At 40.3% G+C, this 15,958-nt stretch overlaps 1 protein-coding gene across 1 annotated transcript in view; it reads left to right on the top strand.

The window, feature by feature from the left end:
• Positions 1–15,958, top strand: part of rngtt (RNA guanylyltransferase and 5'-phosphatase) — an 81,717-nt gene that overhangs the window by 55,115 nt on the left and 10,644 nt on the right. Inside the window, exons 13-14 of the mRNA XM_061812443.1 lie at positions 3,333–3,433; positions 9,894–9,960. Coding sequence (XP_061668427.1) covers positions 3,333–3,433; positions 9,894–9,960 — 168 coding nt within the window. The remainder of the gene's footprint in view (positions 1–3,332; positions 3,434–9,893; positions 9,961–15,958) is intronic.

The following is a 15,958-nucleotide window of genomic DNA, read 5'->3' as shown; positions in this document are numbered from 1 at the left end:
GGGACAATTTAGAGTGTCCAATTAATGTTGCATGTTTTTGGGATGTGGGAGGAAACCGGAGGGCCCGGAAAAAACCCGCGCAGGCACGGGGAGAAGATGTAAACTCCACACAGGTGGGTCCGGGATTGAATCCGGGACCTCATAACTGTGAGGCCAACGCTTTACCAGCTGAGCCACTGTGCCGCCTAATTCCAATCCAATTGGTTTGAAAGAAAACAATTTGGGAGCAGTTGAAGTGTACTGGAGACCAGCGATTCCCAACCGGTGTGGTGTGAGAGCTCTTCTGGTGTGCTGCAGGAAATGATCAAATTTCCCTTGATTGCCCAAAATATTATTTATTTACAACAACAAATGTTTTGCCGTTCACCTATCTATGGCAGCAGCTTATAAAGACAGAACAAAAAAAAAAGGTATTTCTGTTAGATGGCAGAAGATGTATAATTAAGTTATGTAGACACTTTTTGTGACATTTTTGTTTGTTGGGGTGCCATGAGATTTTTCCAATATAGGATATGTGCCATGTCTTAATAAATCTGAGGAATCATTGCTGTGCTTAGAAGCATATATAAATCCCTGGAGTTGCTTTGCCAGTCTTCACTGCGGCCACGTTTACTTGCTTCTCATTTGTGGATCTGTCGTCTTCACGTATTTCTTCAGTAAGTGAAAAGCATGCTCGCTTGGATTGAAATCAGGCCGCTGACCCAGCCTTATTCAGATGTTTTATGATATTATGGGACTTCATATCGGTAGTTCCATTCAAAAAGATGTCAAATCTGTCGTCGTCCAAATATTTCCAGATGTAAATCTTAAGAGTTTAAATCCATGTAGAACCTTTCTGTTAATTTCACCACACTATCACTTTTGTTCATATATCTTGTATTGAGCTTTTGTTTCCATCTTGGGTTGTTTAAAAAAATAATCATATTCATTTTGGAGTTTTTTTGGATTGCAGTTGTATGCACTGCTGTAAGATAGGGTAAGGAACAAAAAGGCTTTGTTTGAAGAGAATTGTAGAAAGTGCATTGTCACCCTAACACTGTGCTGCCTCTTACTGCAGTCAACACTTTTGAAGGCTGCTAGTTTTAATTTCAGAACTTTCCAGCCCATACAAAAAAGTGTCAAAGTAGAAGCTCTAACAAGTTGAAGGTGTTGTTAGGATGTAAAGTTTAGTTATGTAGGAAGGGAGCAGGTCAGGCAAATTGTTTTGGGGAATACATTTCACAAAAATGAAATGGGGTATACCATTTTAATGGAAAAAGTAAACTATAAAAGCAGGAAGACAATGGTGCACAAAAGAGATAAACACCTATCTAAAAAATATGCAGATCGGGCTGTTGTTAATTAGATCTAAAGAAGAACAGAAAACCTAAAAGTCAAAACTTAATGAAAATGCTATTTATAGGGAAAAAAAATGTTCTGCGTGGCAGATAATAATGATGGAAGCCAATCAATTTGAAATGCAATTTCAAAGATGAATTAATGCACTGCTTGATTATTATGTCCATTCTGAAGAAGAAACACATACTGAGTTTAGCTCCAGTGCATGCATGCTTTCAAATGGCTGGCATATGTTGAGATTGCAATGTTTGATTTTAGGATGCGCATTAAAAAGCGGCACGGCGGGGCAGCTGTTGAGCGTTGGCCTCACAGTTCTGAGGAACAGGGTTCAAATCCAGTGCCTGCGTGGGTTTTTCCCAGGCACTCCATTTCCTCCCACATCCCAAAACCATGCATTAATTAGTGACTCTAAGTTGCCCCTAGGTGTGATTGTTATTGCGACTGTCTGTCTCTGTGCCCTGCGATTGAGTGGCAACCAATTTGGGGTGTAAATTTCTATTTGCAGATATTGATAGGACTGACCCATTGCAAGGTGCACACACGTCTCACCGCACTGTCTCAATTGTGACTGCACAAAAGTTGACAGGTCGCTGCAGATGAGTTTAATTGTAATCAGCTAGAAAGTCTTACAACAGCTCATCAGTGGAATTTTGCTCATCTGGAGGGTTAGCTGTGGAGAAAAACCTTGACACGCTTGAAAGAAACTGACAGCTACCAATTCTAGTTTCAGCATAAATCAGCATATATATTTCCATATGCGTGTTTGCGCTCGTGCGCGATGTATTTGCACATATACAGTACATGTATATACGCGAGTGTTCCGTGATGATCCAACAAAGCAAACTGTCTTGTCTCCCTCTTGTGATTTGTGCAATAATCATATCTAGTATGTAGCTTGAGCCTTATTTGATCATCTGACGTAACAGTGCAGGATCTCCTGAGGAACCCTGTCCATTTTCCAGACATCTTTTTTTCAGACTAGACTTGTTACCGGGCAACCTGACAATGACAGAATCTGGTCATCTGTTCCCGCCTCCACCCACCATGCCTTTACATTTCTCATATTCCACTGCGCATCATATTCTCCTAAATGTCACGCACACCCAAATAATCAAGGCGTTGGAGGCAAGCCTGCTTGAATGTTAAGCTCACAAGATGACTGAAAGGTTATTCAACTTTTGTTATGTTGTGATCCAACCATGCAATTTTACAATACAGTAATCCAATTATTAGATGGAACAAGAAGAAATTCTCAAACCTTTGTCAAACCTCTCGTTCATTTTTTAAAATGAACCAGCGAGATCATTGTTTATTTTTGTAATGATAAATTCTGCTCACAAATTGCTCAGCCTTAAGTGCAGCGGTGTGAGCTTGACAAAATATAATCCTTAAATTAAAGCAGGTTGACTGGAACTATTGGATGTAAAATGTCTAAATACCCTTATTCAGATGCCAAGTTTTTGTGATATAAAAAAATTAGACCAAGAAAAATTATTTACTAACTTTATTCACCTTTGTTGTTGCATGTAACCTCTATAACTCAATTGGGGAAAAAAAATCCTTTTGAGAAAAAAAGTAAAAATAAAGTCTTGCACAAGTGTTGACACCATCTTATAACTGAGATGTGGCAGTGTTCACAATCACCACTGAAACTAAATTGATTTAGTAAGCTAATCTTACTTTCCAGCAGCATCCTGATGGTTTTGTGTTTATATTAACTGGTACTTTGAAGTATTCATAATCCCCTCCACCATGTATTAGTATAACCCCTCAGTCCTATAGTGAAATAAAGTGGTCGCAGCATCATGCTCTTTGGCTGTTTTTTTTTCCGCTTTTTTTTTTAAAATCAAAGAAAAAATAAAGATTGTTCTTTGTCTTGTCTTTTAAAATCACATAGACTTAGAATTTGAACAGGGGTATGTTGACTTTATATTATCAATTCTATTCACTGTATATTCATCCAAACACATTTTCTTGTTGTCATACGTTGGCAGAGATACAAACCTGGGAGGTGTGACGACATCCTGAAATGGAAGCCCCCCAATCTCAACTCAGTGGACTTTCGCCTCAAGATCACGAAAGTCGGAGGAGAAGGGTATGTAAAACGGTGCCTCTTGCACTTCTGTACATATGGTGTTGTTGGTGTGTTTACGAAAAGATACCTTCCAGCCACGAGAAATTGAAATGACAATCTTTCCTCTATAGCCCATTTATTTCTTACCCCACCTCCACTGTGGAGAATTCCTTCCTTTTACTATGCAGCAGTCCCACAGAACATTTGCTTTCAGACAAAAGCAAAGACCGTGGCTGCCCTTCGTGTTTTCTCTCATTTTGTGGTCATCATCCTCTGCGGCATGAATTATTCAGCTGCGCCAGTGCTTATCTTTGTGTCCCCCGCCTGCCTTTAAAAAAAAACTTTTCTGTGCTGTAAAAGGCAATCATTCCCTTGCAGGTAATTAGTAGCTCTCAATGTTTCTTCTATGCATCAGTAAAAAGGTTGTAAATTGGAGATGGCAGGAGTAATTCCATAAGAATAACCTGAAAACGAGTTTCATTTTTTTTCAACATTTCATTGTCATTCATTACATTAATTCAACATCAAGACTGTACAAACATAAGTCTGCACGCTTATACTGTTCTTGTCTGAACTTACGTCTTGCATGACTTCTGATTTATTTTTTTACTTTTTAAGTTGACACTAATATGCGTAAAAATGGAGGTGACGCTGACTAGCCGCTTATTTTTTTTCAGAACTCTTATTAAAAAAAATGTTAGGACAGCTGACCCACAGTTCTGAGGAGCGGGGTTCAAATCGGGCCCTGCCTGCGCGGTGTTTGCATGTTCTCCCCGTGCCCACTTGGGTTTTTCCGAGTACACCAATTGCATCCCACAGACCAGAAACATGCACGGTAGGTTAAATGAAAACTATAATATGCCCTACGATTGGCTTGCAACTAGTTTGGGTTGTACCCTACTTCCTGCCAGCAGTTAGCTGGGAGAGGCTCCAGCATACCTGTGACCCTAGTGAGGATCAGCATTGTAGAAAGTGGATAGATGGTAAATGGACTGCACTGCACGGCTTTAACTACACCGTCACAGTGTCCAATGTGCTTTAGAAAGCCTCACATTCATACATCAGTGGACAACTGCTGCCATGCAAGGCAATGCCAAGCCCACTGGGACCAAATTAGGGTTGAGTGTATTGCTTCGACTTGGGGCCCCATAGCTCAGTGGTTTGGTAAACCAGGGGTCCTGAGTTCGTTTCTCACTGGGGACCCCACTGCCCAAGAGGGGTTGCGTCAGGAAGGCCATCCGGCGTAAAAAATGTGTCAAACAAATATGAGCGTTCATCTGAGATGACACGCTGTGGCAACCCCTAACGGGACAAGCCGAAAGAAAGTGTGTGTGTTTCTTGCTTCGACTTGCGGATACTCGGAGCCAGGATTTGAATCAGTGACCCTTTGCTCTACCTACTGAGATGCAGCCAGCCATAACGCAAAGAAAATGACAGTAATCAGTCATTTATACTCATTGACATTGAACAGAATATACAGGTTAGAACACAAGATCTACGACGTGAGTTGGGTGAAGCTATGCACACCGTCGCCCACCACAGACGTGGATTCTGCAAGATGTGAAATTGCGGCGCTTACAAAAAAATCTGAGACCTCTTCATGTGTGGTGGAATAATTCCGTGCGCTCTTTCCACGTTGTTAGTGTTACTGAAAAATTGTTCAAAATGCTGCTTGAGCCTGGCTCCCCCCTCTCTGGATTGGTCCTCTCTCACTTACCAAAGATGAGCATACAAAATAGAAGACAATTCCAGTAAATTAAGTTTTTATCTAATACACTCATCTCTTGATCCTCAAGCCAAAAATAAATCATTTGTGACTTGTCACATTCTAAATGTTGTGGCGTATGAAGGTTAAAAAAAATAATAATAGTTAGTCCGTACAGCCCCGAAGCCATTTGGAATTGGATGTGGAGTTTCACACTAAAATTGGATAAGAAACGTAAAAGTTGAGCATAACCTTGTGCTATGAATGCCTTCTTTTTGCGCGATCGAGGATACATAACTGAGGACTATGCATTTTTTTTTTCTTGCTGTGTTGTGTACAGTGGTACCTCGGTTTTCGAACCTCTCTGTTTTTGTACAAATCAAATACAAAAAACTTTATTATGAGGAAAAGCTAGGGAAAAAAAGGCTTTATAAATACGTTTTAGGCTTGGAACGCATTATTTCATTTTCCTTTCATTGTAATGGGAAGACACGTTTTGGTTTTCAAACGTTTCGGTTTTCAAATGGCCTTCTGGAATGGATTGTGTTCGAGAACTGTAACTGTCGTTAATTCTCTTCAAGTGAGGGCATTTGTCCCCTCCAAAAAGTAATTGGCTTTTTGTTTTGGGCCAATTTGGCTATCATGTAACTCGTCCAAAAAAGTACACATACGACATGTGCTCTTGGTTGTACATGATAATTAGCAAATATTTGTATCTTGTGTTAAATAATGTGCTGTAAATCGAGCTGTGACAAGCCACAGTCAAACAAAGGATAGCTCACAGGGTTCTACCCCTCTTCCCCCTTCTTTCTGGTCACTGTTCTGTGCCTGGCTGTGTCACAGTGTGCGAGGACTGTGCGCACGTGGACTCAAACAGACCCAGCACGGCAGACTTGATGGTCACGCAGCCTCCTCCTCTGAGAAACAGGTGACCTTGCTGGCTGTCCCAGCTCTGAGCCCGGCCATCACTCATCACCAACAGATTGGAAGGATCACAGTCACTCTTCCTGCATCAAAGTCACATCTTGTGCTCTGCGTGCAGGAGAACACAGAACATGATTGTTGTTGTCATTTGCGAGTCGTGATACTTCTCCCAAAAGAGGAATTCAGTGGCCACAAGCCTTCCCTCAGACCAAGCTCCATTTTGTATTTTCAAGTCTCTCCTCACTTACCATCTGAGAGAGAGAGACGGACAGACAAATGAGGAGGTAACAGCAGTGTATTCATCAGCCCACGCAATCAATCCTTGAGCACGTCTTTGCCTAGCAAGTTGTTTCACCGTCTCTGAACGCGGGCACAAAGGCAGGCTGTTATTTTTGTACGGGAGGAGAAATGGAAAGTTGGAAGGGAACTCATTGCAAAGCAGCAGCTATTCAAACTAGAATTCAGCTGTCTGCAAGTATTGCATGGACTGCTTAGACAGTTAAGGAGGAATATCAGCAACACTGTTTTGCACAATCGACATTGTCCCAGATTACTGCACGACTAGTCACTTTAAAGTGCATACATTCCTTGAAGTCTTGACACCCTTTGCACAATGGTCACTGTTCTGGACTATTGCTCTATAACAGTAATTCCCAAACAGTGCACTGGGGTACATTAGTGTGGCGTGAGTGCGCTTCTGGTGTGCCATGGGAAGTTATCCAATTTTATGTAATTGCTAAAACAAAACATTTATTCCAAGAAATAATATATCTTTATTTATCTATTTATGCCAGTGAGGCACAATGACAGAACAAAACAATCCTCTTCTATTAGATGGCAGGAAGTACATACGGTAATTAATCGATCCATTTTTGGTGACATTTAGTTTTGTGCTGTGGGATTTTTCAATTGTAAACTATGTGCCTTGGCTTTATAAAGGTTGGAAATCACTGCTCTATAAGGTACTCTAACTTCTCTGAATGCTAGAGGACTCTGCATCATTTGCATCAATTATCAAAAATAAAAGTTCCATCATTACCAGATTATTAGCAGCCTTTATTGCTCAGCGACTGTTACAATGTCAATTGACTCTTGACACACGAGAGCGCCCAACTTCTTCTTTTCATTTCAGCTTGTCCCGTTAAGGTCGCCACAGGGTGTCATCTTTTTCCATCTAAGCCCATCTCGTGCGTCTTCCTCTCTAACACCCACTGCCCTCATGTCTTCCCTCACCACATCCATCAACCTTGTCTTTGGTCTTCCTCTCTCTCGCTCTTTTGCCTGGCAGCTCCATCCTCAGCACCCTTCTACCAATATACTCACTCTCTCGCCTCCAACTACCGGAGACAAATTCCTTGTATGTTTCCGACTTACTTTGCGAATAAAGTTGATTCTGATTATTCATTAGCTGTGCAATGTTTTTTGAATTCCAAGGAATGCAAAATGGTTTTGTTCAACTGGGCCGTCAGAGGCCTCTTGTTTTCATTATTGTGGAGCATCAAGCTTCTGAATCCACAATTGGGTAACACAACCACCCACCATTCCTTAACCTTTGACTAATGCTGCATAACCTCATCAAAGTTATCAACAACCTCTTTTCGAGTTTGCGCTGACTTGTTAGAGGCTTTAAAGCCATAAAAGGCTGCTGTCCTTGTCTTTTCTCTCATCAGTCATCATCCACAGGGTTCACAGGGATTTTTAATATTGTTTTCAAAATGGTTGAACATAAGTCCGTTTTCAAGGTTTTAGAAAAACGGTTTAATATTGAACCATGTGCTTGCTTATTTCTTTTACCACAAACATGACTGAATAACTCACTTGTTAGATGTCAAATATCCTGTATTAGTGCACTACATTAAAATTTTGCCTTTTCTGTTTATTTTCTGTTAAAGAATTATCATCTTGAGAGCTTTTTATATTCTTGCAATGTGATCAGAAAGACTTAAATGTACCTTAAATGTTCTTGCTTCAATTTGAACTTGGAGAGAGTGCCTAAACCACAGCGATCAAACTCAAGGCACGGGGGCCAGATCCGGCCCGCTGCACAATGTTAAGTGGCCCTCCGAGGCAAATCATATATATCGACTTCCATAATTTGTGTTCAAATCTGTGCCAAAATCTCAAATTGACATCTCATAAATGATAACGAGAGATTGGAAGCATTTTTATGCGTTACCGAACGTCAACAATAGTTGAAAACCCATTACCCTTGATTTCTGATTCCAAAACTAGTTCCTAAATTTCACATGTAAATTGAATGATGGTTCAGTTTAAGCTTTTGAACGGTTTCACAGTCATAATAGCCCTCTGACAGAAACCGTAACTACATTGTGGCCCCCGATAAAAATGAGTTTGACACCCCTGGTCTAAGCCCTAAATATTGCAGTTAACCAATGCAACACGAGCAAGTTTGTAAAGAAAGGCTTGATAGATTAATCTCGAACCCTTTTTTAAGTGCTTCAATTTAATCTCACAAATAGGGTGTTTATGCAGTTTTCATACAGTACCCTGCACCCGCCGCTGTGTATGTTTTCTGTGTCCTTGTGTGGGTTTTGTCCTGGTACTCCAGTTTTCTTCCCTCTTTCTAAAAGGTTAGGTTCATTCAAAACTGAATTAGGTGTGACTGTGCATGTGTGCAGTTGTCTGTCTATACTGTATCTGCCCTTCACTCAGGTGCTGCTCAGGGGGATACTTTTGTCACAGATGGTGTACTTTTATGTTTTAAGATGTATCTTCCCCCCCCCCCCCCATGTTTCATCCCCACATTTTTTTTTCTCATTTCTTTTGTCCCGGTAGAGGGTTATTCTTCTGCTCTTCTGCTTCTTTTGGTATTTAGAGTAAACAAGCAAACAAGAGTAAACAATTTTACGTGGGATTTCAATGTTTTCTTAATGGTTGCTATGTGTAACACCATTTATTTGACCCGAACTCTAGCACAGTAATGTTACGCTTATTGGTGCACAATGGAATCAGCCATCCTTGTTTTATTTTCTTCTTTTTGTAGCTTATTGGTGAGTCCGAGTTGTATTAATAGAACAATGACGAGGAAGGACAGATGCACATGTCCATTACTGACTGCATCAGGGCTATTTGGTTCTTTTAACATCCTTCCTTCCTCTCCATGTTTGCTATTATTACACAGATGATGGTGAGGGGGGGATGGTACGGTTAGGGCGGGTGGGCTCTCTGTCTCCAATTTCTTTTCAATCCTTGAATGACATTCACTAAAGCTGCACTGTACTTTGAGCTATCAGTTAGTAACAATAGCCCCCTTTGTTTCCGCTGGATGGTTAACTCGAACAAAACAGGAGCCTGCTCTTGAATCTTCGATCCTAATAGAGCTGGAGTGTCTGGAAATAACAACAGGCTCGTGGTGGGAGTGGGGCATGGGAGGGAGGTGAGGACTGGAGCAGTATGTGATTAAACCATCTGTTGGGCTTCCTCTCAGGGATGAGACAAACAGTACATCGACACTTCCGTCATATTACACATGGACGCACACACACCAAATTGATGCAAATCAAAGTCAGTAAGATATGAACGCATTGAGCCGACTTCTCACGAACTCACTTTGTAAGAAATTCCTGGAATCTTATTTTTAATTCCGTAGATTGGACTCCATTTTCTCATAGCCTGGGACCGTGGATATAATGTCCTTTATTCTGCACCTCAAGCTGCACACAGTGAGACAGAAGCGCTCGCGGGGGTGCAATATCGCATTCTTGCCATTCTGTTACTAGCCGTAAAATGGAAGCAGTGTGATCACGTCTTCACACCAGTGTTACCACTCGAGCTACTCTTGTGCCGGATCCTTTGTGCAGTGTTAACCATGCTCCCTTTTTGTCTTCGTAGGCTGCTGCCTCAGACTGTCGGCTTACTGTACGTCGGCAACTACGACATGCCCTTCGCAAAGATGAAGGTGAGAGAACGTGTTGTTTTAATGAGTTCCACAGCTTGTACTCCTCTTAATGTACGCTGCTGAACAAACAGGCAGCGTGTAGGATATCAAACTGCTCTGTTCATCGATTTGCTGTGCAATACAACTGTTGGAAAAATGAGTAGATTTGCAGGATAGGCTCTACGTGGATGTTTTTGTAGTCCACGGCCACAGACCACCTAAGAAGGATGAAGTACCACTCCTCTTCCTTTGTCTGATTCCTGGCAAGTTTTGCATGCATAAGCCAGTATGGTGGGAGGAGGACTTACTGGTTTAATTCACTCCGTGACCAAGTTTGAAACTCATCATCAAATCAATTTTCCCCTTGGAAATGAATTGAAATACCACTAATCTGTTCCAACACATTTTTAATCCATCCATGCAGCCATCCATTTTCTTATCCTCACAAGGGTCGCAGGAACATTTTTAATAAAGAACTATGTCGTTTGAAAACAAAAAGATGTAAATAAAGTTGAATTACTGTACACTCTGTAGTAGTTGTGTGTTGAACCTGTGCTTATAAGGTGAGTGACATCAAGAGCTGGAGCAGCTCAGTCCATGTTCAACACCTGGGCATAAGTTGGCAACCTACAGAAGCGCCTTGCTAATGCTTTCATTTTTTTTCTTTTGTCTGACTGTTTCTGCCATCCAAAAAAATAGCTGAAATTGCACCCGCGATTTTGGCTGTCTTTGCCTGCGTGCAAGGGTATAATTGCTCAATCTTTTTCACTTTCGCGGCAGTGTATCTGAAGCTCACTTGTGACTAAAATGTATTAAAAGTTTTATATGACACCTGCCATATTCTATTTCAGTTGCCTTGTTTTGCTGTATTGTAATGCAGGTTTTATTATAATGGAATTCTATTTTGTTTAGCACAATCACATCAACCTGCCAACTTGTCAAGCACTAATGAATTCCCACCTGTTCTTTTTCCTTATTAAGACAGCCATTTGCTATTTTTAGAAATATGCTTGTCCTCAAGTTCCCGGCAGAAAGCTTTATTTTCTTAAAGGCGCAAATGACATTGATGACATTTCTTTGACGGTGTTAATCAAATACTGTTGAACGCACTTTATTCACATGGATTCCCTTACACTATTAATTACTTTTGGTCATTTAATGTCATCTTCGGATACCATGTGTGATTCAAAATGCACCGGTAAAACACTTTTGGATTACTGTACGTGTTTAATTACGACTTATTCACACATTCCGTGATTAGTGCTCACCTCGGATGCCATCTTCCGATGTGTTTTGTAAGTTTTGGAACTTTGATAAATACCCATGTATGGAATTCTGCACCGAATGATGGACTGGCTTTATCTGCAGTGCTTTCAGCTGTGTGCACTGTCGCCACTTTCTCGTGACAGACAGTTTGGGTTCATTTTAACTGAAGCATCCGTCCCCGGACCTATAGTGACAGTGACGGTTATTCCCTCTGCATTTGAATCAGCGTTAACCCCCTTGTCAGGGTGGAATAATCCTGCCCAGTGGTTGGGTTGAAGGCCGCATGACTAAAGTCTTGGTAATCTTAAGTAAACCTTAACCAAAGTTAAGTTATTTAATTATACCTCATGACCAAAATGTGGGCCTTAAGTTATTTAGTTGTACAGTTAAATTTTGTCATGTCTAATTAATATATCCCCAATTGGTAAATCTAAATCTGTGTCTAAGCCTGAACTAGTCATCGTCATGGTTCAGAGACGCAATAAATAAGTGATTACTCCAATCTCTGTTCTTTCACTGTATGCCTGATTTCCAAGAATCAGCAATTGGCAGTCTTGTGTCTGTCAGAACGGAAAGAAAACAAAAAGCCACCACACTGAATTATTTCACACTTTCATGCTTTTGTTGTTCTGTTTCCAAGTAAATCGATGCATTAATTGTGTTAATTCAGTTTTCTATGAGCGCAGGACATTGAAGCATCTAATTTCTGAAGAAGCAGCCACTCAAATCAATACAACCGTTTTGGTTATTTTAAGTTACAAACACTATTGTTTCACTTGTGGTCATTCAGGTTTTAACTGCTGAGGAGTGGTACGTCTTTGCCAACACATTTGGTGGTTTAAACAGCAGCACCTACAGAGGCACATGAGCGTGACTTGGATATATAGAGTGTTAGTTCCCAGCACAGTATTATTATTACCGTTTGATTTACGTTCCAGTCACCTCTGTGCTCACTCCACATTTTTAGTTATGTGCTTCCATATTTATTAAGCTAGGTGGTTTCCTACCATGCAGTATGTCACGGAAAACATTATTTATTGGTGTATTTTTTTTTAATTATTCATTATACAGATTATACCTGGGACCCTTGTGAGGATAAGTGGCTTGCAAAATGAATCAATGAATACAGATTACATTCCTGTGAGGGAAAATTCTGTTTAAAACCCATCACTCGCAAGTCTAGAAATGTTGAGTGCACGGTATAGGAAAGATACATTTCTTTTATCGATCCCTCCATTTTCTGAGCTGCTTATCCTCACAAGAGTCACGCAAGACCTGGAGCTTATCCCCAGATATCTTCAGGCAGGGTACACCCTGAACTGGTTGCCAACCATTCGCACTCACAATCACACCTAAGGGTTATTTAGACTCTCCAATGAATGCATGTTTTTGTGATGTGGGAGGAAACCGGAGTGCCCGGAAAAAAACCCATACAGGCACTGAGAGAATATTCAAACTCTTCACAGGCGAGGCCAGGATCTGAATCCAGGTCCTCAGAACTGTCAGGCTAATGCTCTCACCAGTCGCGCCACCGTGGTGCCTTCTTTTTTTACATTATGTATGATTTCACATTAAGTAATGCGATAAGTGCCTTATCTCTCATAGATACCTTGACCCTTACGCATTTGAGTAAACGCCCCTGGCCTTTGTAGGAGGAAATACAGTACGACGATCCTGTTAGAGCTGACTGCCATGTCGGTTGTACTTTTGCCATGCATTGCCTTGTCCATGCTAATGAGCCTCTGGAAATTTGTTTAAATAATTAGTCTAGCTAATTATTTATACACTTCCTACTTCAGTTCTATTCCATTTCTTGATACGCAGCTTCGACTTTGTTCGGTTGAGATTGGTTTCTCATTAGAATTGAATTCCACTGATATGTGGCCCATGAGTGTAGCTCATTAATCATCCATAATTTGAGAGTTGGCTGACAGAAGTTGCCACCAGAAATGACGAAAAATAGCATTTCGTCATTGGACTACTTCCCTTTGATCAAGCTACGAGAGTGTCACAATGTTAACTTCACTTTCACCCTGTTGAAATTTCCATCCGTTGTTTTCTCTAATTGATTATTGTCTCATTTAGGTGGACTCCCTCATTTTTAAGCGATTGAGTAAATGTGTAATGAGGACTTGCAATCAACAGTCTGGCCTTTTTTAACCACAATAACCACGAGTGTTTTTTTTTTTTTTCCTGCCTAGTAAATAGGGCAACCTAGCCATACTGGATGTAATGCAAATCAATTCCAACTTCAATATAGAGACTTCGCTTTGGGGGCTGGTTGTTTTCCCTGTCCATGTTGACAATCATATTAGATGTGAATATTTTATGGTCCAGATATTAATATTTTCATTTTACTGTAGGTCCTTGCTGTATATTTTCATTTCTTTTTCCAGTTCCTTTAATATTGGAAAAGAACCACTGTACCTTTGCGCTAGAGACCTCTGGGCATGAGACAACCAGTATTAGATGTTTTAGGTTTCACTCTGTTCTATATTTCACAAAGATGTTGTCTATCTGAAAATCCAGACACATTAGTTTTGGATTCTCTTGTGATTCCAACTTTTCAGCCTTGGTGTAATTCTGAGGTAAAAAAATACCAGAAAACTCACAGGCACTTAAGATCATCACTTCCCTGTAGCTGAACTGCAAACCTGTTTGGTGATTAATGCAAATTTGGAAGTGCATGGGGACACGCACTCTCTTCCTGAGAGCGTCTGTAAACCTACGCACGCTCTGTCGTATTTTTTATGTTCTCAAAGTAAATTGTAAATATGACAACATGCGATTTTAGAGAACTGCAGATTGAGTGAATGATTCCTCATGAACAGCATATATGTTAAAAAAGGACCTCTGCTTTGAATCGTCACTGCAGTGCGCAAGTATTGCTTATTTGTAGCCTAAAACTCATTATTTTTGTATCCTCTTTTGGATAATCGTATCCCTAATATGTGTATCCAATGAAGCAAATCCAGATATTGCTTTAGTGGACATAGCCCATCTAAGTCCATCCAAACTTCATGAATCACTGGGGTAGCCATAGCTTCTTGTATTGCCTGAATTTAGCAAAAACATCATCTTTCAATGTAGATTGCAGAGAAGAACCTAAACATAATTTCGCTGAAATACCACTCATTAAGATCTGCAGCGCTCAGTCAAGGTTGAATCAGCCACAAGTGAAAATAAATTGATACTTCCAAACTTTAAGAGCTGCATGAAAATTGTTTTTGGTCCATTCAGCTCACATTTTGTAGAAATTGTCTGTAATTTTGCCATAATACGGATTTAAAAGGACAACAAATCAACGGCAATTTGAACAATACATTGAATTTTGTGCTTTCCGCAAGTAACCAGTGAAAAGATTATTCCTTCCCAGACTTCTTTGGTCTAAACATTGCACTATAGACACCCACTACCTCATTAAGGGGTCAAGAAGGCAGCAAACTTTATTTTGATGAGCCTGATGCCCTAGATGTATTGTAAATCAAGCCCATTCAAGCACAGTAGTGATATTTATCAAGTCTTGAGTCCTATTTGGTTCTCCAAGTAGATGTTCCAAATAAAGCCTGTCCAGCTCTCTGTGAATAATTGTCATAAACGTAAATCATTAGAATTAAATGGAATACTCGCTATAACTATAGGTCACAGATAAAAATTCTCCAGTAATTGTCGATAATCCTCTCGTTGAATTTCCACATCCAGAGCAACATTATGCCTGCCCAACGTTGTCAATTAGACCTTGTTAATATGCTTGCTGTTGCATCTTTTTGCAATTAGGATGGTGAACGGAAAGGCGTAACTGGCTGAGTCAATGGTCCATAAACTCATCTGAACCACTTAAATGCACCCTTCCCCTTGTAAGAGTTTGAGATAATTGTTTATTAATTTTAGAGCTATTATGCTTATGTCAACATTGCTGACAAGAAATGCGGCTAGTTATGTGTTACAGCAATACATGGTTCTCTGGGTCGAAGCGGGTTCTGTGCCGTGTGCTCTTTTTTTTTTTTTTTTTAAACACAGAGCGAATGACACTGATTTCATCCACAGTGACAGGCACAGATAAAGTTGGGCTTGCAATGTGACTGGCAAGTGTTAACCGATGAAGCTGTCACAGTGGTTGGTTGGAAGTTGAACAAGCATGTGACTTACTCAGAAGCATGCAGGATTGTTACCCATGATACTGAAGAATTTCACAAAAATGCCTCGATAGAAGAAGTAATTTACACATCAAGATTCAAGGCTAAATAGTTGTATTTAGGTTTTATGAGTTGGAAAACATGGAACAGAAAATTGAGTGAAACTTAAAACAGAACTCTCGCATCTTGTTGTGATCCTGGTCTAATTGTCTTTAAATCTGATCAAAGATAATGTCACACCTGGAATCCTCAAGTAAGTCTCAAGCGAGTCCCAAGTCATTTCTTTCTTTGGCAGTTAAAGTTAAAGGTGGTCACACGTCAAGTCCTGTGATAAGTCTCTAGTCAAGTCTCCTTACTAAGGCATTCTTACGTTCAGTTTCCGATCTTAAAGAAAGATGATCAATGAGGTCAAGTAGTAACATTTTTGGCTAAATTATCTAACCTTTATGTATGTATAATGCCTCAAGATTATGTACCCCAAGGCTAAAGATTTCACAGATGATTACTGGGAAGGATGGGTCTTTAAATAACATGTGAAATGTAATCTTGCAGTCTGGTTGTCCAATTTACCCATCATTTTTACATCCCTGAAAAGTCTGCACATCGCTGCTCACATC

Source organism: Syngnathoides biaculeatus, chromosome 23 (genome assembly GCF_019802595.1).
Source record: "Syngnathoides biaculeatus isolate LvHL_M chromosome 23, ASM1980259v1, whole genome shotgun sequence".
Classification (NCBI taxonomy): Eukaryota; Metazoa; Chordata; class Actinopteri; order Syngnathiformes; family Syngnathidae; genus Syngnathoides; species Syngnathoides biaculeatus.
The sequence above is the reverse complement of the archived record's forward strand: the minus strand, read 5'-3'. Positions and strand labels throughout refer to the sequence as shown.